This window comes from Euprymna scolopes, chromosome 3, assembly GCF_053919585.1.
Source record: "Euprymna scolopes isolate OS-2025 chromosome 3, ASM5391958v1, whole genome shotgun sequence".
NCBI lineage: Eukaryota > Metazoa > Mollusca > Cephalopoda > Sepiida > Sepiolidae > Euprymna > Euprymna scolopes.
Window position 1 is genome coordinate 150,103,649 of NC_136484.1, and position 24,581 is coordinate 150,128,229.

Below are 24,581 nucleotides of genomic sequence, written 5' to 3' on the forward strand. Positions count from 1 at the left end.
AATTCATATGTATTTTATAGAGTACTTTTTTTTTGGCGGGAGGGGGGGGGTGTTTTGAAGTGTTGGATGGCATTTAGAAATTGATTTCCAAACTAACCTATCTTTGTCTATTTTTTTTTTTTATCCCTCTTTCTCTCAATTCCAGTTTTATCATTTCCTGTCATGTTTTCCTAAGCCTACTACCTTGACTGTTCTACAACTACTAACCCACAAACCCTCATCCATTCTTTTAACGTGGCCATACCATCAAAGTCTTCTGTTTTGCACACATTTTCCTATACTGTCCAAATTTACTCTTTCAATAAAGTTATTTTATTTATTTATTCATTTATTTTTAATGGAAATCACTCTGGACAAGGTGTGAAGCTACTTAATGTAAGGACTTAACACAAACAAAGATGATTATTGGAAAGACCGGAGATGCCTATTAACCTTTTATGCAATAGAAAAAAAATTAGCAGGAAGAGAGTTTCACAAGCCTGCAGTTCCTTGAAAGAAGCTACTGGAATAGAAGCTGTATTACAATGAGGTATCACAATAGTGAATTGATGGAGACCATTAGACACATGAATCAAACGAGCTGGAACAAAAGAAGCAGGGAATAGGCCAGACAATTCTGAAAAATAATAATATAGTATTTATAGAAAAGACTGAGACTAGCAATATCACGTCTGTGAGGGAGAAGTTGCAGACAAGCAGGAAGCCTGTCTTTAAGATTCACATTGCACATCCATCGTATCATTCTAATATTATTACATTCCATGCTACACATGTCCTCAAAAACAGTAACACTGTTGAATGCAAATAGAATTTCTAGAAGGCATTAGGTACGTTCAAATCATATCAATCATATTAGATACAAGTGGTTAAAACTGGAGTAGTAATGGTTGCTAGCATTTAATGTGCTATAAAAACGAGTAAAAACTTGCAAAGCTTATAAAGATTGTGACAAATCATAAAATCAAAGAAATCAAACAGACACTCCTACAAGCATCAGGAAGGCAATAAACAATCCTTTAAAAAACGTATACATCATACGTTTTGTATATTTTATAGTTCAATAAATTCAAATCATATGTTAGCTAACCACATTAATCACATCTGATAACGAACTTCAAAAGACTAAATTTTATTCATCCACAACTTTCAGGTTTTAATTTTAGATTGTTATCAATGATCAAATTTAATTTCTCTCCACACAATCTCTTCCTAGTCATCATCGCCGTCATCCTTTTTCTTCTTCTGTTTAATATCCATGTTACATGCTAGCATGTGTTGAATAGCTTTTAGAAATTGACTTCCAAACTAACCTATCTCGGCCAGGTCTTTATTTATCCCTCTTTCTCCCAAATTATTTACTTCCATATTTTCCTTGGTCTTTCACTGCCAACTGATCCTGCTATTTCAACTAATCTACATTTACATATCCAAGAATTCATCTATTCTTTTAATGTGGCAATACCAATAGTCTTCTGTTCTACACACATCTTATACTGTTCAAATTTAAATTTCCCTTTAGGTTATCAGATCTAAGCCTACGTTTAAGACAGACAGACATACATCTATTATGTCATCCTCATAGCATTTTTCTCCGTGCAACACACGTTCTCAATCCTCACTAGCTAGATTTCATTTTCATATATCATCACACTGCGAACACATGCCTGATAGATTCTTTTCTCAGTTGACAGTGATTAAATATGATAGAAGTTCAAAGTTACAGCAATGAACTATGTCAATATCTGTTAATCTGATTATAAAATTTTGCATGATGAAATAAAATACGTAATAATATACTTATCTTGTAAGGAAATTAACACCTTACAAAATGTTAATAGACTGTGTGGGGGAGTGCCCTTTTATTTTCCTGTAGCCTCGTTCCCACAGAAGAGACGTTGCGAGCCTGTCTTTGCTTTATCATTAATTTCATGGCAAGTGCTTGTCTGAGCTCCAATCTATGGTCCTCAACCCTGGCCTGACTTTCACAAAAAAACACTTATCTAGTTGAAACCACTATCAATAATTTCCCCCACTCTTTGTCTATGCCTAAACCTAAGTGTTGAAAAGGAATTACAAACAGTTTAGAGTCATTTTTTTACAAAAGGCACAACACGCCTTTATAAATTTGTGATTGGAGATTTGGGAACGCCAGCAGCATACATTTTGCTTGTATGATCTCTTAACTCAAATTGATTAGAGAAGTAAAATAAGAACAAATTCATGTATTCCTATGCCAAGACCTCTGATTGGCCAGTGGATCAATCATACAATGCTAAACCTGTCTATTTAAATAATAAAAAAAAAACTGCATCAAAATGTCTAAGTGTTATACTGTAATTCAAATTGTCTCAGACATTCAAATTAAAAAAATACTCTGCTTTTCCCAATCTACAATAGAACATGCCTGATTATATGTTATTATTTATTTATTTTTTTACGTCAGATATGAAAAAGTAGAGAATTGCAAATCACCTCTTTGTACGCATCTACCATTTTCATTTCTATAACAAGATTTCATAAGTTCTTTGGTAAAAAATAAATAAGAATAAGATATCCAAGTGTCTGACATTTTATTTCTGATAAAATGGTCTGTTCTTAACAGCAATTGAAAATGTATCTTCTGTTTTATAGATGAGATGAAAAGACAGATGAATAAAATGATTCAATTTGTTGAATATGATATAAGAGCAGCAGAACTCTGCAAGATTTTTTTTTTTTTTTTCAGGATAATTTATCTGTACTTCAAAAATTTTACACTGAAAATGATACCAAATTTAAATTACTAGGTTTCAGATTTTGGATTAACTTGAGTTTCTCCATCATTTTTTAATCGTCAAATATAGATTTCTATTTACCTGATGTTCTTTGGAAAAGAAATGTAACGTGGTCATTACATGCTAACACAGACCCAATGTTGTGTACGAAAGTCTCACAAAGAAATAAAGGAAAGAAATTCAACACAAGTTTGTTTTTTTTTCAGTTGAAAGAAAAAGCAGTTATTACCGGGTCACAACAAGTCACCTGATACATATTTCCCAAGCCAGCAACAATATGGTAGCATTATTGATTTTCCCTATGTGTGTATGCTTGTATCTCCAGCTAAAAGTCATAAACTACTAAACAAATAACTACAAATTTGGTTTAATCTGGACAGACGTTGCTCTGAAGGAATAATATTGAAAATTTAGAAGAAATTATTTCTACCTTGGGGGTCAACTGGGTCAAGTTTCATCAAGGGGTTGGGGTCCATCCATTTTCAATGTTATGATGTACTAATTTGGAAACAAATGTTTACTTATTCATCGAAAAATTTATTATATAAAGGACAGATATATGATTTTTTTTGTTTTTTTTACACAGTGATCACCACTTATCAAGGCCCGGAAGCCACTCAGGGATAAGGGTTATTGCAAGTACATTACGTTAGTGTGGAGATTTGATGAAGTGTTTAATTAAGGGGGCGGTTCATTAGGAATTTTTTAACATTGGACTTGAACACATCCAAGTTGTAGTCCGGAGGGAAGCAGGCAGACGGAACAGAGTTCCACAGGCGTGCAGTTCTAAGAAAGAAGCTTTGTTCATGGAATCCGCGTTTTGATTTAGGCACAGATATAGAGTGGGGGAAATTTTTCACAGTGGATTCAGCTAGACGGGTGTTTTTCGTGAAAGATTGGCGAGGGGGGACCAGAGATTGGAGTTCAGACGAGCACCTGCCATGGAAATAACGATAAAACAAGGATAGGCTCGAACAATGTTGTATATGCCCAGCTAGAGAGCAATGTTAGAAGAAAGGGAAAAAGGGGTCGAGAGAAAAAGAGAAAAATAGTGAGATGGATAGAAAGTGATAGTAAGATAAAAGTTTTAATAAAAATCAATTACACTTTTGCCGTGGGCAACACTGGGTGGCTGTGGTAGAGGCTGATTAAACCATAATATATAGTTAGGCGTTGGCTAAGAAATCATAAATCCTAAAATATATTCAGACGCTGATTCCAACGTCATAAACTTAAATATAAAATTATCCCATGGTCTTGTCTGCTAGAAGTCATCTTAATGGAACAAAAAAAAAAATAAAATAAAAAATAACCGATATTATTATCAAACACTTTTTCTCAAAATAGGAAATTAAGTTTTGTACAAAATGCTAGTAAAAAAATTGCAAGAAAAAAAAGGGGTGTATGAATTTCAAAGATTTTAAAAGATGATCTAATATTGAGGCTAAGTAAATGCAAATATAGATATGTCACTTTCGAAGTCATGAACAAGCAAGTTCAAACAAGTTATTTCCTGCCTTTAACAATATATTAAAAATCTGAAAAGAATCCTTCAAAACAAAAGGTATGCAATTATTATTATTAATAATAATTATTATTATTATTACCATCATCATTACTATTATTATACAAGCACAAACAACTTGCTTCTAGTTACTTGATATCCTTTATCGCAATTCTAAACTTAGATTTTATCATGTACAGCAACATACAATCGAAAATCTGTTAAAAAATATATCAATATTGAACAACAGAGATGTGCATGAATTTAATTAAATACAAGTCAAAATAACAAATTAAAATGCAAATAATTTGAACAAATGCACGTCTTCTTAGCTGTTGTCATGTTAGATAACAGTCCTACCTACAACGTACAATGAATCCTCAAATTTTTGTATATATATTAATGAATCACTAGTTACGAAGGTCAAAAGCCACTAAAGGATAAAGATTATGTGTATGTGTGTAGAGAGCAAAAAAAAAAAGCAACAACTAAAAACAATTTGAATAATGTGATAGTGATAAGTTAGACATGCAAAATAATTTGAAAAATATTTAATTCTCCGATGCAATCTTTTAACTGTATAAGAGCCAAATAGGTCTTAAAATGGAATACAGTTGCTAAATCTGGGCAGGAACTGCTCCAACCACACTTTCTTGCTTTGACACAGCTCAAAACTGGCTTCAAAATCTAGTAGGTGATGTTTTTTTCTCCTTTTCACAACGTCTATCTCACAGAAGAGATGTTGCAAGTCTCTCTTTGCTCTATCGTTATTTTCATGGCAAGTGCTTGACTGAGCTTCAATCTCTGGTTCCCTCCTTCAAAACATTCATAATAAATACTCGTCTATCTACAACCACTGTCAGTTTCTCCTACTCTCTATCTGTGCCTAAATCTAAATACAAATTCCATGAACAAGTTTCCTTTCCTAGAACTACTTGCCTTTGGAATTCTATACTGTAGGGCTGCATTCAAACTGGCTACAACTGTTAAAGATGAGTTTTTGCATCCTTCTAATTTATTTACTTTGCTAATCATTCTCTTTTACGTTTTCTCGTATTATCTTTTTACGATTGCTTTTACTTTTAGGGTACTTTTAAAGTCTGTGTGTTCTTACATATGTGTTCTTGCACAGTTTCTTGCCTTGAAGGGTTTCGACATGTATGCGCAAATATATGATGTGTACATACCTGCTTGCCTTGTCCAGCGGATGATATCTTCTTGTCGCTGGCTCCATCTCATGGGGAGTGGTACTTACTGCTGCAGATGCATCGATAACACGAGATGGATTTGAAGCTTCAATTTGTTTTATTAAAAAGGCAAGCCTATGTCTCGAACCCATGGTTGTCGGAGGAGAGACCCTAATGTCACGTCTGCTTCATCTGCATCTCCAAAACCAACTCTCCAATGTGGTCGCCAACCGGAAACCTACGACCACAATTCCCGTTTTACCCCTAATTCCCGGTGTATGTCACCCCTAATTTCTGGTGCATTCTCTCTAGGTTGACAAAAGGTAACTTGAGTTTGACACCTGTTAAATCTAACCTTCTGTGACCCCACTAAACTCGCTGATGGGAATCGAAAATATATCTACATAACTTGCTATTTCTATAAACTACCTAGATAGCATTTAAGCTGGATTCCCAATACTACACAACATGATCGTTTTCAAATCCAATGTAAACAAGTTCTTGTTGAGCTACCCTCTTAATTAAATTCTACCTAATTTCCACCACTACAAATCGTTACTTACTGACCATCTTATCCTCGAGTGACCTTCAGGCTTTGATAAATGGTAACTTCCATAAAAAAACAATCAAATATCAATCTTGTTTAAAAAAGAAAGGACAGATTTTGAACAAAAAGCATAGAACTCACATCCTAGCAACAAAAATCTGTTTTTTGGGGATTAAAGACAAAAAGCTGAATAGTGGAGAAATCACATCTGAGTAACTATGGTGATTCCTCATAGTAATGCAGAACTGAAAAGGCTGTTCAGTGTTGTCAGAAAAAAAAACAGTCTTCAGAAATGGTCTATTTGAAACTTGATGGAACACTTTTAAACAATTCTTGCTATAAAAACTATCCCAAGAGTAAAACACCTTGGTACAATTAAAGACCAACAGCAATCCTAAGTTAGACGCAAAAACTTAAGGCAATTGCAATCACTAAAAAAAACAAAAAAAAAAACAAAACAAAAAACAAAAAAAAACAAAAAAAAACAAACAAAAAGAAAAAAAAAAAACAAACAAAACAAAAACAACAAAAATCTCTATTATATAAAAGAAGTGTTCTTAGATAGGTTTTGTCTCAGAATGTCTTTCATAAGTATTGATAATCGATAATCGAAATAATCCGATGAAAGAAGGAACAGGCGATTTTGACAAAAGTTAACATTTTACACAGCCTAACATCACAAGGGCATTTTAAAAGTTTTATTACCACACAAACTGAAAGGCTCGACATATAAAATCAACAGTACGTTCTTTGATATGACAGAGGCATGTTCGAAATGAATGTTTCTGTTTAGAGCACAATTGAAGCATGATACTTGACTTTTGCATTTTAACTTTTAATTCATAAAAATAATTTTATAAAATCAACTGTAGGTTCTCTACGGTGCAATATAGACTACAACGTGTTGTGAACTAAGTCACTATGGGGAAGTATGTGGAGCTTCTTCCTGATGCCCCATGATGGGTCCCCAACTAGAGCAGCCAATTTTTCAATTTGATTGAAAAATGGTTGATTTCATCAATTTTGATGACAAAAATATGGGAGCGTGAAACATTCATTAACCATCATTCAATCCTAGGCAATGTTGGGTATCCCAGCTAGTTAATAAAAAGAAAAGTGAAAAATCCTGTTCTTTTTTATTATCATTTCATTTTGTTAAAAAAGATTATATCTAATATATAAAATATAGTCAGTTGGAATTTCAATGTTAGACCTAAATAGCAAAGCAGCTGGCAAATCAATACTTGATTCTAACTTATTTTGTTATTAACACCTATATATTAATACGTGTGTGTTATTTTGTGTCACACTTACATCTTATATTCTTTTGAGTGAATGTCATTTAATTGTTATGACCTTCCATTTCTTGTAATAAATAATTTTACCAAGAATTCTTCATAAGTTTTCAGTTCGGTTTCAATTATAGCTGATGACACTCAAGCCATCTATTTTTTTTATAAATAATTTTACCAAGAATTCTTCATAAAGTTTGGTTTTGGCTTCGATTATAGTTGAAGAAACTCAAGTTATATATCTCTACATATATTTTTTTTCTTCATAAGTTTTGTTTTTGGTTTCGATTCAAGCTGATGCATCCAAATCATATGGATATTTGGGGGAGGAGGGCTCGACAAAAGAAAGGTGGACCTGTAAATTCGCCCTTGTCCATTCGTTCATCTGTCCATACTTTTCTCAACAACTACACCTTGGAAGTTTTTGAAATTTTGCAAAAACATTAAACATGATATTAGTAAAAAAGTAACAGAACGGATTTTCTGTGAAAACTCCGGTGACCCCTAGAGGTGCCTTTCGGGTTAACATGGCTAAAATTGAAAATTTTAGTGCTTATTAAAAGAAATTGATGCTTTGGATTTTTATAAAACTTTCTGAAAACTAACTGATTTCTATATAATTTTGTTTGTCTATACTTCGCAATAACTCTAGGGTGTGCCCCAGGGTTTTTTTTAGGGCTAATAAAACCACTCCATTTTTTGGACTATTTTATCATTGTTGTCCAAAATTTTCTGTGTATGTCTATTTAGCAGTTTTGCATGGTGCTGAACTCAAATTTAAATATGTTAAGGCCTTGAGGACTTTTGGGGCTAAATGGGGGAGGGAGGGGCAAATGATGGATTTAGTCATTTCTTTTTTTACATGGTGCAGAACTCAAATTTACATATGTTAAGGCTTAAAACTGCAGTTTGTTCATTTTCACCAGGATTTGACATCCCCTGAGAACTTTTGGGGCTAAATGAGGAGGAGGGGGGGGAATGCTGAACTTAGTCATTTTTTATGCCTCGTCCACTGTGCACTCACTGAAGACCATGCATGTTCACTTGTTATTTTTGAAATCAACTTTATAATATATAAGATTCGATAGAAAATAGATTCTAATATATTAAAAATCTGCATAAATCAAAATATCATATTTAAGCATATTTTATGACTAGTCTATGCGGGACGTCCCTGCTAGTTTAGATAAATACTTTTGCAGTTTTAACAAAAGAGCTACAATAATATCAGGGCATCTCCATTTACGGTGAACATTTTTTTTTTTTTTTAGAATGCGAACATGAAAGAGCCCGCTGTGGAATTTATACAGGTCCTGCTAGTGAATATAATTCTTTCTGATAATATTTAATTGATACAATGATGAACTTTTCTATAATATAAATCTCACCTGTCTGTTTAAATGTATGTATGTATGTATGTATGTATGTATGTCTGCCTAAAACTTTCGACAGAGGTGACGGATTTTCACGAGATTGGTATCGTTTTTAAGCTCAATCCTTCGGACGACAAATATTGAAAAATTAGCTAAAAATATTAATTCCTTCACCCTAAACTGGGCACTTTTCTATTAAGGAGGGGTCGCTTTTTTCAGTGATATTTTTTAAAGTTATCCACTCTTTTCGATTGACTAGCATTAATTTAAACATTCGTCATTTCCGGTTTGGCGATGGGCACAACAGCAAAGGCGTCACTTTTTTTTTTTCACGTTCTTTTCCTCCTTCGCGATATGGGTTTGAGACTGCCTACCTACTACCACTTTTTTTTTTGCTCAACACACACCTCTAAACACCTGGGCAATGCTGGGCACCCAGGCTAGATAGAGATTTTGTCCATTTGTCAGTCCAGAGCTGATTTCTGCCCATCAACCACTACTCTAATAAACCTATCAGAGAGAAATGATTTAATAATTGAGAAGACATTTCCAGCTATACCATAGCTGGAGATCTTGTGAAGTAGACCCTTATGCCATACCTTTTTTCAGATTATCAAAAAAGAAAACGTCAATTAGTTAAAAAAATTTAAAAAAACATTCGCATAATGTTTTTTTGTTATTATTATAATTTCTTTAAATTTATAAAACAAATATCAAGTTAAAAAATCATTAGACATACATAAGATTCACTCTGATACTGATATCATAAAAACTACTGCCTTAGTAATGTATACTCTGCCTATTCCTTTTTTTGTCAGCCAATCATGTTTTATTTATGTACGAACAGATAAACTCCAATAACTTTTTAATAGTATATAGATTCATCAGATTTGATTCTTCATGTAAGTTTTTAATCATTTGAGCAATTTTATGTTTGAGTTTAACCAAAACAAATGTAGACATATTGTTGAGTTTTCTAGTTAACTTTTGGTCAAAAAGCCTAGACTATCTCAATCATTAAGAAAAATAAACTGAGTAGAATCAAATCAATATTGCCAAACAAGTTTGAATAAAAAATAGAAATAGGAACATAAATGTTTAGCTAAATTTCAAATTATACTAAGTCACCATGTTCATTTAATAAAAAAAATAAATAAAAAATACCAGGTTAATTTTTTTTTTAATACCAGTTAACACCAGTTCTTTGAGCAGTATTAGTACAGTATCTAGAAAAGACATCTTTACTTAGCTTCTACTGCTTTATAGCTAATATGAAGAAAAATATTTGTGAAATTTTGTGATTAAAAAAAAAATGTGCCGGTTAGTATTTACGTAATTAAGTAATTACATTGAATATATTTATGCATTGTCTTTATTGAAAAAAAAAAAAACAAACATTAGTAAAAGATGATCACGGTTTTTGATATATCACTAGTTTATATGTGTTACTTGAACGGTGTTGATGCAGTAACTGAGTATGTCACTTTCCAAATTCTTATTGCTTTACAGTCAGCATGAAGAAAGATATTTGTGAAATTTTGAAAAAAAAATAAATAAATATGCTACTTAATATTTACTTAGTAACTATGATGAATATATGGTTTTCATTGGCAAAAAAAAAAAAAGAATAGAAGTGAAGCAACGATTACTAACATCAAAACAGAAATAAAATAATACTTACAGCGTAAGAACCAATAAGAAATGCAGCATTAACTCTTTTCCGTCCATCTAAACTCGTGTAATGAACGATCTTCTTTCGACACAGATTTTGGGACTAAAACAAAGAAAAAAAAGAAAAAAAAAATTATTATTCATTTTACACTTATGACATAATCCAGGAAAGTCAAAAGACATTATTTAGTAAAAGTTTCACTTATAATAATTAATTTGTACACAGCATTTTTAGCAGTAAATGATATAACTATCATTTGGGACACAACCATATATCCGGTGAACCAAATGCAAGAGAGATACAAACAGTTACACTCAAAGAAACAGTTAGAATCTTGGAAAGATCTCTCAAGATGTATGAGATAGGAGGTGAATGTCTGGTACCCAGTAGGATGCCTCATTCCCAGTTAAAACAAAATAATGAGAAATGATTTGTTTTGTTTTTTTAAATAGTAACAATAAATAATTAAAACAAATTTACTGCACTTTCACAGTAGACCTGGTCGGTTGTCAGAAATGTATTCTTATCTCCAATGTCCAGATATATATTTGAAAGCAAATTATCGCTCTCTTTCTCTCTCTCTCTCTCTCTCTCTATATATATATATATGTGTGCGTGTAGGAAATCGACTGTTTAAAAAGCACTCGATATTAAAAAATTAAGAGTTAACGGTTGAAAAGACCAGATGAATGCAAAATTGATTTTAATAAGCATTCATATTTATTAAAATTGAATTGCAATTTTTCTTTCTTTTTTTTTTTTTTTTTTTAATTTTCAAAAAGTAAAATATTCTTCTTCAGGAAATACAGGCAGACAGTTTTTTCCCTCATCTCCTTTCATGCTATAGTGGAGGAGGTAACTCCTGGCACATCATCAGCGGTTCAAAATTGAGGCTAAATGAGGTTTAAATGTCCGATAACAGCGTGAATGTTGGCCGAACGCATGGGTCAAATAATAGGAAATCCACTGTTTGAAAAACACTCGATATTAAGAATTTAAGATTTAACGGCTGAAAAGACCAGAAAGAAGAAGAACTGTCTGTATTTCCTAGAGGACAAAATATTTTACTCTTGAAAAATTCGACAAAAAAAAAAAAAAAAAATCAATTTTAATAAACAAACGTTTATTAAAATAAATTTTGCACTCGTCTGATCTTTTCAACAGTTATATATATATATATATATATATATATATATATATATATATATATATATATATATATATTAGTAGTAAGTTATAAAATATATATGGCGATTAAGCTACACAGAATATTCTGCGTTTCATCCATGCTAGGATCCTGAGGAATCCTAGCGTGGATGAAACGCGGAATATTTTGTGTAGTTTAATCGCCATATATATTTTATAACTTATTACCTATACCTAGCTCTACATACGTACTGAGCACTGTTGAAGTAAATACTTAAAGTTTACGCATAAATTTATAGTTTTTTATATTAATTTATGTGACTAAACGAAGTAGTTTATATATATATATATATATATATATATATATATATATATATATATATATATATAATATAAAATAAGAATTACAGTTAAGTTTACCAAAATGATCCAAGATGGCAAAACTAAAGAAAATTATAAATATTAAAGAATTACTATTTATAAAGTAATCTCAACCAGATGTAAAAGCTCAATAAAACCAAATAGGAGATAGAGCTTATAATAAGAACAAGTAGTTAATAAAACATGTTAAAAAAAACTTTGAAAAAGAGTTAAAAACATTTAATTTTAAAAAGGAAACACTAAATAAGTGGATAGTCCTTAATCTGCGGAGTTTCGAAGAAATACTTTTCTTCTCATCAGAGGGTAGGATTTAGCAAAATGCAGGATTGGATTTTACTTGTGCGAATGGAAATTTGACTAACTTTCTTGGGTTCTGCATCTTTGGATTTTACCGTCATTGGATATTTTACCCTTCACCAGACTGTCCATTTACGTGAAATCACTTTTTTATTCACCCTATTCCCTCTGCTTCACTTTTTGTTATCAAGTAAGATCTTTGACTTACTTGTAGTTTCATTTAATACTTAGTCACATAAATTAAATGTTTTTAACTCTTTTTCAAAGTGTTTTTTTAACATGTTTTATTAACTACTTGTTCTTAGTGGTACTCTAGGTGTGTCAGAAATTTCGTGAAAATAGTGAATAATTCCACAATGTAATTCAAGCCCTAATTTTTTTTTCAATTAAAGGAGCAAGGACCAAGGTTTCATTAAAAAAAACAAAAAACAACGTGTTTTTTTTTTTAAAAGGTTTTAAACTTCGGACTTTACAGGTAAATTTCTAAAAAACAGTTCTTTTTTTGTTGTTGTTTTAAATTTGAATATATTATTTATTGACCTTTTCTCTTCAATTTGTGATATATAAGACTTTGGTACATAAATTAATTATTTACTTTTTAATAGACATTTCAAAATGGGAGGCGTGAATTATTCGACCCCCTGTCTTTCCAAGCTTATAACTCCTCGAAAAATGTAATTCAAGCCCTAATTTTTTTTTCAATTAAAGGAGCAAGGACCAAGGTTCTATTAAAAAAAAAAAAAAAAGAAAAAACAAATAACGTGGTTTAAAAAAAAAAAGGTTTTAAACTTCAAACTTTACAGGTAAAATTCTAAAAAACACAACGTTTTTTTTGTTTTAAATTTGAATATATTATTTATTGACCTTTTCTCTTCAATTTGTGAGTAAATTAATTATTTACTTTGCGGTGAGTAAATTAATTATTTACTTTTTAATAGAAACTTGAAAATGGGGGGGGGGCGTGAATTTAAAAAAAAACGTTTGTTTAAAATATTATATTCGGTTTATTGGAAAGAACATAAAATTTCACATTGACCCTGAAAATATCGTAAAAATAGAATCAATAGAAAAATTTTGATAGATATTTAAAGTTTAAAAATTGAAAAATATTGAGTTCGGAAAATTCATTACTAAATTCATTTAAAAAAAAAAAAAAATTTCTATTACTTTTAAAACAACTTTAATAGTTTATTTTGGAAGTATAATCCATAAAGAAAATAAATAACTCACTTTTAACAGAAATTACGAGATTTTTATATTTTATTCGCAGTTTCGTGTTAGGGGTGTCAAAAATCCCTACAAAAATTCTGATACACCTAGTGGTACTCAGGTCTTTTTCCACCACAAATAAAATAAAATCAAACAGATGAAATAAACGGTGTTTATTTACACAAAAATAACAAGGAACAAACGAATCATTTTTTTGTGTCCAAAAGGTGTGCCCGGATAGACAGTTCTTGCAAATGTGAAAGTTATTGAGACTGTTCACTGTTTTGACAAGAAAAAGCAGAGAGTGTCCTTTGTTTTCTCAGCGGGAAAACAGGCTTAATTTTTGTGTGTACTAGGAGAAATAAAGTTAATAGTTTTTTTTTAATCTTTTTTTTTTTTTTTAATGGAACCTTGGTCCTTGCTCCTTTAATTGAAAAAAAAATTAGGGCTTGAATTACATTTTTCGAGGAGTTATAAGCTTGGAAAGACAGGGGGTCGAATAATTCACGCCTCCCATTTTGAGGAGCAGCTTTTTGCGTGCAGCTTAATATCTGCATTATTCGTGGTGTACGTGCGTGCGTGTGGCTAAGCGCTTCTGTGTGTGTGTATGTGTGTGCATGTGGATAATCGTGTTTTATCATGCTGGCGGAAAAACATGTAGCAACGTAGTCGTAGACGTGAATAGAGAAGTGAGAAATGCAGAGTGCGGAGCGCCGAGTGAGAATGAGGGAGTGAGTGAATTCGTTTAAGTATTTGTCGATCGGCTCCCAGGCTATGTGAGAAAAAAGGTTTGGAAAATTAAATCCTTCTTTGATCATTGATTGGTTGGGAAGTGCACTCTTTTGTCACGTGGTATGCTTTCAATTACGTCCACCGAAATAAACGCATTTTAAGTTTTGTTCCCTGCAGAATTTGCGTGGGCGTATTTTTTAAAAATCTTTGCGGCTCTGAAATTTATCTTTTTTTGTTTGCGCGCGTAATTGGGTTTTTACTTATTTATTTGGTATTTTTAGGCAGCATTTTTTCTCTATGACATATTTCCATAAATAAAATAGACGTTTTTTGTCTATTAATACTATTTTCGATCCTTTACAAATTCCGAATAACAGTCTTCACTTCAATGTAAATACCCCCCGACAAACAGCGAAATCCCACCCTACACAATGTTCAAGGGTAATGTGAATGGACATCTTGGCGTTCATCTCCCTTCATAATATCCCTGCAACTTATGTCCCCGATAGTAGCCCCCTACTTCAAAGTGGTACTGTGCCTTGTTTGGGATGAAAATTGAATTTTAAAAAAAATTAATTAAAAAAATACTTGAAACATTAATTTTAAATAGTAAACATTGTATTCATAACTTTGTTGTTAACATGAAACAATATCTTTTTCATCTATTCATATAGATAAACATTAATATTTTGGTAATTTTGATAGAAATTAATTTATCTTTTAATGCTGATCATAAAGAAAGAAAAAGAAGGAAGAAATCAAATTGTCTTTTTAACTGCAATTTAGGAAGAGATTGAACTCATTGAAAATTAAGTCCGTACTTCTAAAGAAAGAATTGTTTTAACACAAATGCCAAATATTTGTCCAGGAAATAAAACAATATTGTGAAACAGAATTATTTGTTGTATTAAAAACAAACAAAAAAATCATTGAATTTAAAAAAACAAAACAAAAAAAAACGATAACAATTAAGAGCTAATTAAAATATAGCATATTATTATTATTTTCTTTTTTTTCAAAGCCAATATAAAAACAAAGTAACCTTGTGACTGGTATTACATATACATAAGCAATTTTATTAAGATAGTACGTCTAGTGTGTAAAATCGAATGAACTTAAAAATAACGATTTTGGCTTTCCTGTTAATGCACAAAATGGGCCCAAGTTTTGCATTTATAATGCAAAGCTCTTTGTTTGTAAATAGACAAACAAATCAAACACTTTAAAAGTAGTGATCAAAATGTTTATATACATAATTTGACGAGATCGTTTACAGGCATCAATTCCCTGGGTAGAGTTGTCGGCTATCAACTAGATGGTTGTAGGTTCAATCCCTGACTTGGGATGGGTGCTAGTCTAATCGCACCGAAGAGTTGTGATACAGAAAAACAGTCAGTCTATGGATGACTAATATATATATGTTTATGGGAAAAATATGCTTTTTCAATTTTATTTCACTTTTATATACCAATCCTTTTATTTATGAGGTCGATGCATGTTAAATGTAACTATAGAGCATATACAAATAGATGACAAAACAGCTATATTCCAAATTCCAAGATGTTATTTATTTTACTATTTATTTCTTTCAACATGCCAAAACGCCCACTCTTGACAGTATCTGTTCTGTACATAATTATTATGTTAATTTGGATTATTTCTTGCACTGACTCTTCAGAAACGCAAGAACTTTTTAACTTTCAAAATAAAATAAAAATAAATGAGCATAATCATATAAATCTGAAAAAATCTTAATATTTGCATTGTGTGTGTGTATATATATATATATATATGTATATATTCATCCCATCACACAAAAACTAGCGAATAAAAAACTGCCAAAAAAATCCATTTAAAATATTTAGGGAAATTGAGAAAGCAAATAGCAAGCCAGACAGTATGCCTAATTTTAATCTATTTCCATCTTCTTTCTGTATTGATTTATGTTATTTTTATTTTTCGCTTTTCTTTTTTAAACTTTCCAATTTAAGACGATTTCTTTCTCTCTTTCGTATGTTTTTTTTTTAGCTTCAGCGATTCAGACATTATTTTGTACTAGCAGAACTACATGGCATTGCCGGGGACAGAAATGCAACATATTTCTATTAAAACTTCTATCTCTTCTCTATCTTTCTTTCTTCTTACCCTGTTTTCTTTCCTCTATCCCTTCTTTCATTTCTGCCTAGCATGCACACACACATGTGCACTCACACATACACAACTTGATTTTATAGATTTCTCAAGGAATGAATCGGCATAAGGGAAGTAACTTATTTTTTTAATCAAGAAGTTACTTCCCTAAATTTAGGTAATATATAATTATAAATTACTCCAAAAATGAGTCAGAATAATGAAAATAACTCCTAGAAGAAAATCAGAGTTAATTCCTTTTAGTTAATAAATTAAATAACTAAAAAACAGACCCCCACCCTTACGAAATCTGCATCATTTAGAGTCAAAGAATGAATATTTTCACTAAATTTTAGATATTATTCATTTGGGATAAAAGAAAATATCAACTTTGTGAGTATTTGTTTTGTCATTGTTTACTTTTAACTGGACATAAACATAGACAACTGCCCTTTATATATAATAGATGAATGTGAATATTAGTGAAAACACTGGCAAAGGATGATTTTTTTAATCATATTTTATAGAGAGTAAATTTAACTCTTTCGGAAAGAAAAGAAAACAATTGATTTGCAACCTAAGCTTTTGAAAAGTCTTTAAAAAAATCACCTTAGATAAAAAAAAAAAATATATATATATATATATATATATATATATATATATATATAAATTAGCCAATACTTTTTGACAAGGTCAGAAAGAACTTTAAAGCGGTTCAAAATTCTATTAATTGAAGTGGAGCCTATAAAACACACATTAAACCTCGGGCTTGATTTTTAAAGAGAATTTGAAAGAAGTTTCAAACAAGTTGAGACATGCACAGAAATGTCATAGAAACTGCACATGTTAACCAAGTAATCCATTATATTGGTTTCCATAAAAGAAGAAAAAATACAATTCATACACGGGACAATTGCAATGGTTATCTAATGAATCAACAACACACGTTGCAGTAGGATCACGATTACGTTTCTTTGTTTATACATATATATATATATATATATATATATATATATATATTTTAGTGTTGAGGTGATTAATCGGAATCCGGAATCGGAAAAATTAGAGCTTTTTAGGGTATCGGAATTGGTATCAGAAGAATTTGAGCCTATTTTCCGACGCCAACACCAATTCCTTTTAAATTACTTTTTTTATTTGATTTTGGTTTAAGAAATATCTTTCACTGCTTGTAGTAATAATAAAATAAATATTTATTGATTTAAACTTCCAGCAAGACTCAAAATCTCTAGACCAACATCTCACAAGTATGTTTTTACGTTTGAGAAAATATAGGGACATTTAAGATGTGTTTTTGCAGTAATTGGGACACAATAACACTTATATAGTCAAATATTTAGAGATTTATAAAAAAATAGGAATCAGTAATTGTAGCGGAATCAAGAATTTAGTACAGAATCGGTAAAAATATTGGAATCGTCCCATCACTAATATATATATATATAAAATAAACCAGTAAGTGAAGAATAAAGATCAATTGATCCAAAGAGAATTAAAAAAAGAAATCCATTCCTTTTCTAAGGGATTAAGTTAACAGAATTAGGTTTGTTTATTATTAATGTAAATAAGTTATTTTAAAGCATATATTTATTGTGCCTTTTGGGTTATCTCTTATTTAATCTATCTTACTTCAACTTCAAAACATGATTACATGCACAAACACACAAGACTTTTTTTTAATATTTTACTTTAGTTTGTTTGAAGATATCACGTGCCCTGCTCCTACTTCTAGTGCTAACCCTTAATTCTGCTATGCATTAAATTTATATCCGAGGGTTCTTTTATGCTGTCTCTTTAAGAGCTGCTATTCGTACTTTGTTGCAGCTTGGTCTTCCAGGAGTTGTGGCTAAGTAATTTTTTAGTTTGTTTTTCATTAGCCAAGTTGGTTCGACCACAACATAATGCTTATTTCTTTCAGGAAACATGTCATTTTCAAGTAATTCTTCAGGTCTTGATATTTTATAATTTCTTGCTGAAATAACTGCTAACTACCGTTATTTTTAGTATATGTACACATTTCAAGACTACTTTTCTTAAGATTACAAGTGTAATAATAAATAGATTTTAACTAAAATTCGTTCTTTATTAACTAATATTTAACAAAAACAAATTAAAACAATATCAATTGCTTGTATACAATTTTTCATCGCATTATGTTCAAGCCACTAAACTACTATTTTATCAAATATTTTGTAAATAGAAATATTTCAAAATGATAATGCAGCCTTGAAGGATTATCACAACTAGTGATCGTCGATGGATGAGGAGTCAGGAAGAGGAGAGACTTGAGATGCTTGTGAGTATATCAAAGGTGCAGCAAATCATTTCTAATCACAGAAACTGATTAACAGCAAGAAAATCTGGTTGAAGGACACTGCTAAGCAGCAATAACATACAGTCCTTCACTTATGCACGCAGCAAGTCAACACGGCAGGTCAAATCCAATCGGCATTGGTGACGCATTAGCACATTTTTAATCTGAAACAAGCTTAATTTGCCGAATAAAATAGAAAAAGAAAAGGAAAAAAATACTGAAACATTCACACATGTAAGTAATGCTAATAAATAAATCCTTGGAATACAAGGTCATGTCAATCAAAAAGCTTGTCAATAAGTTTGAAAAAGGAACAAGTTTTAATTAAATTTTTTTTTTTTTCAATTAAGTTTAGTGTTTAATATTAAACATCTTTGGCGATCTTTTTCCACTGATAACATTCCCGTTCTTGAGAAAAAAAACAAAAAAAACATTTATTTAGTGTTTCATATGTTAGTGTTAATCTGGCTATATAGGGTGCACGTCTCAACAATTAAACAAATCGTGAATCATGTTCCATCACACGTGCTGCATAGAATGAGTTGCTCTGATTCTGAACATTTTGATTGTTTTGTTTTACGGTATATCAACCTTTTTGGGGCCGATATACCGTAATTGCCGAATCCAGTAATTTTGGAAAAAGTTTTAATGCTTCAAGTCTTCTATATTTTCAAATATTTATTCATGGAGTTTGGATTGGTTGTTTTGTATTATGGTATGTCAATCCTTTTCGGGTTATTTAAGGCTGAATTTTGTAATTTTAGAAAAAGTTTTTATTCTTCAAGTTCTTTATATCTCTAAATATTTATTTATGGTGTTTGGTTTGATTGTTTTGTAGAAGTAAAATGGTATTTTTGTTTTTGACTTTGCAGAGCATGATTGAAGTTTGCAAAGGGAAAGGAAAAAAGCAATAATGTCAACATTTGGACATTTGGTGAATTTTTCATTAGGAAACCAATATCTTCGGACAGCCTGATTTGGAGGCACCAAATACCTTAACAGGTATTGTCATCCGGGCCAAAATGAACTTGGGAGCAATGCTAACAAAGAGGCAACTTCATATTCCTCACAGACCCCAAGTGGGGTCACACTACTGGATGACTTTTATAGTCATACCCAGGACCAATTCTGAACAGAACTGTCTAGATTCAGAGATTGGTCAACACTGACTAAATAATTCTGTTTGTGCTGATCATTGCAAAGAGGATTTCATTGTGAGAAAGGAATAGTAAATATCTTTAAGAATCGACCTCTTTAAATAAATTCAACAGATGGAATTAGGGAATTAGCAGGTACTTTAGCTATTAATTCTCGCATCCCTTATTTCACCCTTTAGTTCTCAAATTCCATGAACAATGTTTCTGACAAAGGAGAAAAAAATGCTGTTTTTTGGGTTGAAATGTAATGATCTAAAACTTATTGGCTATTTTTTACCTTGAACTATTTTATTTTTAGCTCCTTACATCAGGTAACTTCATGCCTTGTCTGGAGTAGTTTTCATAAAAAAAAAAATGTTACATAAAGAGGAGTCAGAGGACTCAAAAATAGACAAGCCTGAGATAACAATATCTCTACAGCCCTGATTGTACTTCGTTTTTTGTTTTTGTTTTTGTTTTTTAATTTATTTTTATGTTTAGTCATATGACTGTGCAGAAATTTGTACTTGTAGTTAAGCCAAAACTGCTTTCTATATTCCAGTGACCTCTACCATTTCTGTCCAAACTGGTTTTTATTTGACTTATTGGTTATTTATAGCTCTACTAATCTACTTACACGGTGAATTTAAACAAGCCGGCAGTGAAGAAGTACATGCAAGGATAAGTTGGAATCTGCTCAGGTATCATAAACAGGTCAGTATTTCAAAATGTATAATTCTAGTTATCATACTATAATAAGTCGATAAAGGATGCTAAACAGGGGTAGGAGTTCACTTTTTCTTCTAAAATAAACATTGCTAAATAATCAATTAGTAATCATTAATACAATCAATTTGCTGTAGGAGAAAATAAAAGGATTACGTTATGGCAAGACTTATAGAGAATACTAAAATTACATATTCAAATTTAATTATAAAAGAAAGATATTCAAATATTGATTAATGTATAAATAATTTATATAATGTTAATGACAATGTAGAAATATACGGGTTTCTAAGAAAAAACTGAATACTGAATGACAAAAGACTTTCAAATATTAATTGATGTATAAATAATTCATAGAAATTTAATAACAATGTGGAAATATACAGCATTCTAAGAAGGAAAACTGAATACTGAATAACAAAGCAATTTGTGCAGTTATTCTTTTTGTGAACTGTTATAGTTGTTGTTGTTTCACCACATTTCAACCAACTCAGCCTCTGGCCTTCTTCAGGTGATTAACCACAACGGGATAGGAATGTTGAGTCTTGTAACTTATCACCAGTAATTACTGTCTTCCATAGTTGTTGTCTCACCACGTTTTGGCCAACTAATTCTCTGGCCTGCTTGAGTAGGATTGAAATCGCTATCTTCAATGTTCACCTTAAACCATTAAGATTCAACATCTGTTATCCACTGTGCAAAAGGCCCAAAAGGGCAATCAAGGTTGGATTTTATGGTCTTATAAATCCAATTTTGTGTTTATATCAGGTTTTCTATTGTTGGATCCGTACTGAACGGTATTATTTTATTATTTTGTTTTTGGTATCTTTTGAGATGAGGCTTCATAATTTGCGCATTCATTCTTTTTTGAGACTGTTATCCTCATCTTCATAGTTGTTGTTGTTGAGAATGAGTTGGCCGAAACTTGGTGAAACAACAACCATGAAGATTAGGATAAGTCAGCAAAAAGGATGAATGCACAAATTATGAAACCTCATCTCAAAGGATTCCCAAACTAAAAAAAATAACAAAGCAATTCTTTTATATATAATTAAATGTTACTTGCATTCAGATTTTTTCTTCAATCAAACTAAATTTTTGCCTGAAGTATTGTGTGTAATCTCTCTCTATATATAGTGCAAAGTTGTTTGTGTCTCATGGCATCACAGTTGAACGGTTGATTTAAGAGCCAAACTAACTGCCAGTTTGGAATCAGTTATCTGCCCCTGATATACAAAGTATCAGGGAGTTATTTGCCTTATTTTTTTTATTTTTTTTTTTTACACAGTGGTCACCACTTATCAAGGTCCGGAAGCCACTCAGGGATAAGGTTTATTGCAAGTACATTACATTAGTGTGGAGATTTGATGAAGTGTTTACTTAAGGGGGCGGTTCATTAGGAATTTGTTAACGTTGGACTTGAAGGCATCCAAGTTGTAGTCAGGTGGGAAGCAGGCAGACGGAATAGGACTATATAAGAACATATGAAAGCAGTCATTTGTTTTTAAGAGTGGAACTCAGCAATGAATTGTAGAATAACGTCTTCCATAGTTTATATTAGTATATAGATAACTTATACTGCTCTTGAAAAGGAAAATTGGATATTTGGATTGACAGCATGTCATATACATATCTGCTCATAGTGATTTGTATGTGAAATTTAATGTATTTGTCTCTGAGAAGTGGCTTGAAGTCATCTAGGATTTTTTCTACCTTTTATAGTACTTTATCAAATGAAGGATCTTTTGACGTAAATATTAGACAGATGGTGATATAACTGACAACTAAAGTGTGCTGACATCCTTACTGTAAGTCTTTGAGACATGAATGCCATATCAATCACACATAAAATGGCTTGAAAAATTTCATCAGCACTGCTTCAGACAAATTCTTTGTTTGAAGTTGGACAATTTTATTCCTGACACAAGTGTCTCAACAAAAACAAAAACCACAAGTATTGCTCCAATTGTGACTAAGAACCAAATGTGTTGGGCTGGTCATCTTATTCAGCTTGATGACTGCAGATTCCCAAAACAGTTGTTATGGTGAGCTTTTTTCTAGCTAAAGATCTCAGCAAAAACCGAAAAAACGATTTCAAGATAGAGTAAAGAAGTTTGGCCATTATTTGTATTCTAGCAGACAATTCAAAGTCTCTAGCATCTGAATGTAGGCATTGGAGGGTGCAGGTTTACAAGGGCACTGAACATTTTAAAGTAGCCAGGGTAGACCATGCAAAATGTAAGAGAACATGGAGGAAACATGAAAACTTATCCACCAATTGTGAAAGTGTGTGGACTAGACTCTTATCAAAGGCTTGTCTTGTCAATTACATGGAAACATACAATTGTTTCTTTCTGAAAATAGGAGCAAAGTCACAGCGTGTCATGCTGTTAGTGCCCTAAAGTGTACCGATCAGCTAGTGGCCTTAAATGGCATATAAGAGTGCACAGAAAAGCAAGTTATTTGTCTTCTGGCTTTATCCAGTCATTCCAAAAAAAAAAAATTATTTGTTTGCAGGACTGAAGTATGATCTGCAGGCCCATTCACAGGTATTAAATGAAGAAGTGGCACTTATTTGATAAAACATTGCAGTCATCTTCTGTAATTTCCTTCTTGTTACTTCTATTATATAAAGGGCAGTTGTCTGTGTGTATGTTTGTATGTGCAGCAAAAAGTAAAAAATTACAAAACAAGCACCTGCAAAATTGACATATTCTTGATTGGCGTTGCCCTAGTTGAATTATATCTAAAATTTAGAAAAAAGTATTCATTCTCTGAGGGTTAACTTAATCAGGTTTTGTCAGGGGCGGGGATTGATTTTTCAGTGTTAGTATGTACTAATTTGGAAAGAAACTGTTGACTCATTACTTGATGAATCTATTATATAAAGAAAAACTGTATGTGGGGGAGCATCTAGAGAGGAATGGGCTGGGCAAAGGAGAAAAAAGAAGCAAGAGGGAAACAGTGGAGGGGGAAGAGAAAACGATAGAGAGATGGCTATAGAGAGGTAGAGAGATAGAAGTCATAATAGGAAGAGGTTACACTTTTACCCTGGGCAATGCCGGCTAGCCCTGCTAGTCTATAATATAGTTGTGCACCTTTTTTGTATTTTTTTTTCAATTTTCTTATCAGTTTGTTCAAGCTGGAGATGGGGCATCCTACCAGATGCCAGATATTTACTCACTATCTCATATATATTATAACAGAAAGATCTTTTTAAGATTCTAACCATTCCTTCAAGTGCAATTGTTTGAATCTCTCTTGCACTTGATTCACCAGGTATATTTGCTAGATAGTTTTGGAAATTCTTTTTCATAAGTCCGGTTGCTCTTCTGTGTGTGTATGTCTAGCTAAAAGTAAAAAAACAACAAAACAAATTCTTACAAAGTTGGTACATTCTTGATTAGCATTGAATTATTAGTATCTAAAATTAAAAATAAATTTTTTTCTTTAGGGTCAGGTTTTGTCAGAGGGGTCGGGTTTTTTTTCCAGGCATTTTCAATCTAATTATTATGTACTAATTTGAACAAAAAAATGCTGACTTATTTCAAAGTTATTAGATGCAAACTCTGCATTATCAATTCTTAGCGTTCTTTTTCGCCTATTTATTTTCAAAGGTAAGAAAATATGGCAAGAAACTCGGAAAGAGTGGCTTTAGTAGTGTTTTGAAGGTCTAGTTTAATTTTATTTAGGTGGATTCAGTCGTATGCTAGAGGCTTCCTTAGTTTTATTATTATTTTTTGTTCATTTTATATGAGCAGAGGAGAAAGAGGGGGCTGGAAAAATGAAGAGGGAGAGAGCAAGAAAGAAAGATGGGACAGATAGAGAGAGAGAGAGTTACAGATAGAATGTTTAATAGAAATATGTTACACTTTTTGACCTCTTCTATTTTGTTTTTAGGAAACCCTGCTTATGTGTGCACGTTCGTGCGCGCGTGTGTGTATCGTACAAAAATCAGTACTTATATTAAAAGTTGATCTTAAGTCGATTAGATTGTAAGAGTTAATCCTTCACCTATTGAGATTAATGATTACTTTATACAAGAAATTGTTAATAATCATCTTATTCCTTTGAGATAAACACAGAGATCATCGTCTTATTTGCTATTAATTCATTCAATGCATGTTATTAGGGATATTTATT

The 24,581-nt window shown here is 31.5% G+C and overlaps 1 protein-coding gene across 7 annotated transcripts in view; it reads right to left on the minus strand.

Annotated features, from left to right (window-relative positions):
- Positions 1 to 24,581, minus strand: part of LOC145259789 (dual specificity protein phosphatase CDC14A-like) — a 331,110-nt gene that overhangs the window by 151,510 nt on the left and 155,019 nt on the right. For all 7 annotated transcript variants that reach the window (XM_080117609.1, XM_080117601.1, XM_080117594.1 and 4 more), the window contains exon 4: positions 10,359 to 10,451. In XM_080117609.1, the coding sequence (XP_079973735.1) occupies positions 10,359 to 10,451 (93 nt within the window). The remainder of the gene's footprint in view (positions 1 to 10,358; positions 10,452 to 24,581) is intronic.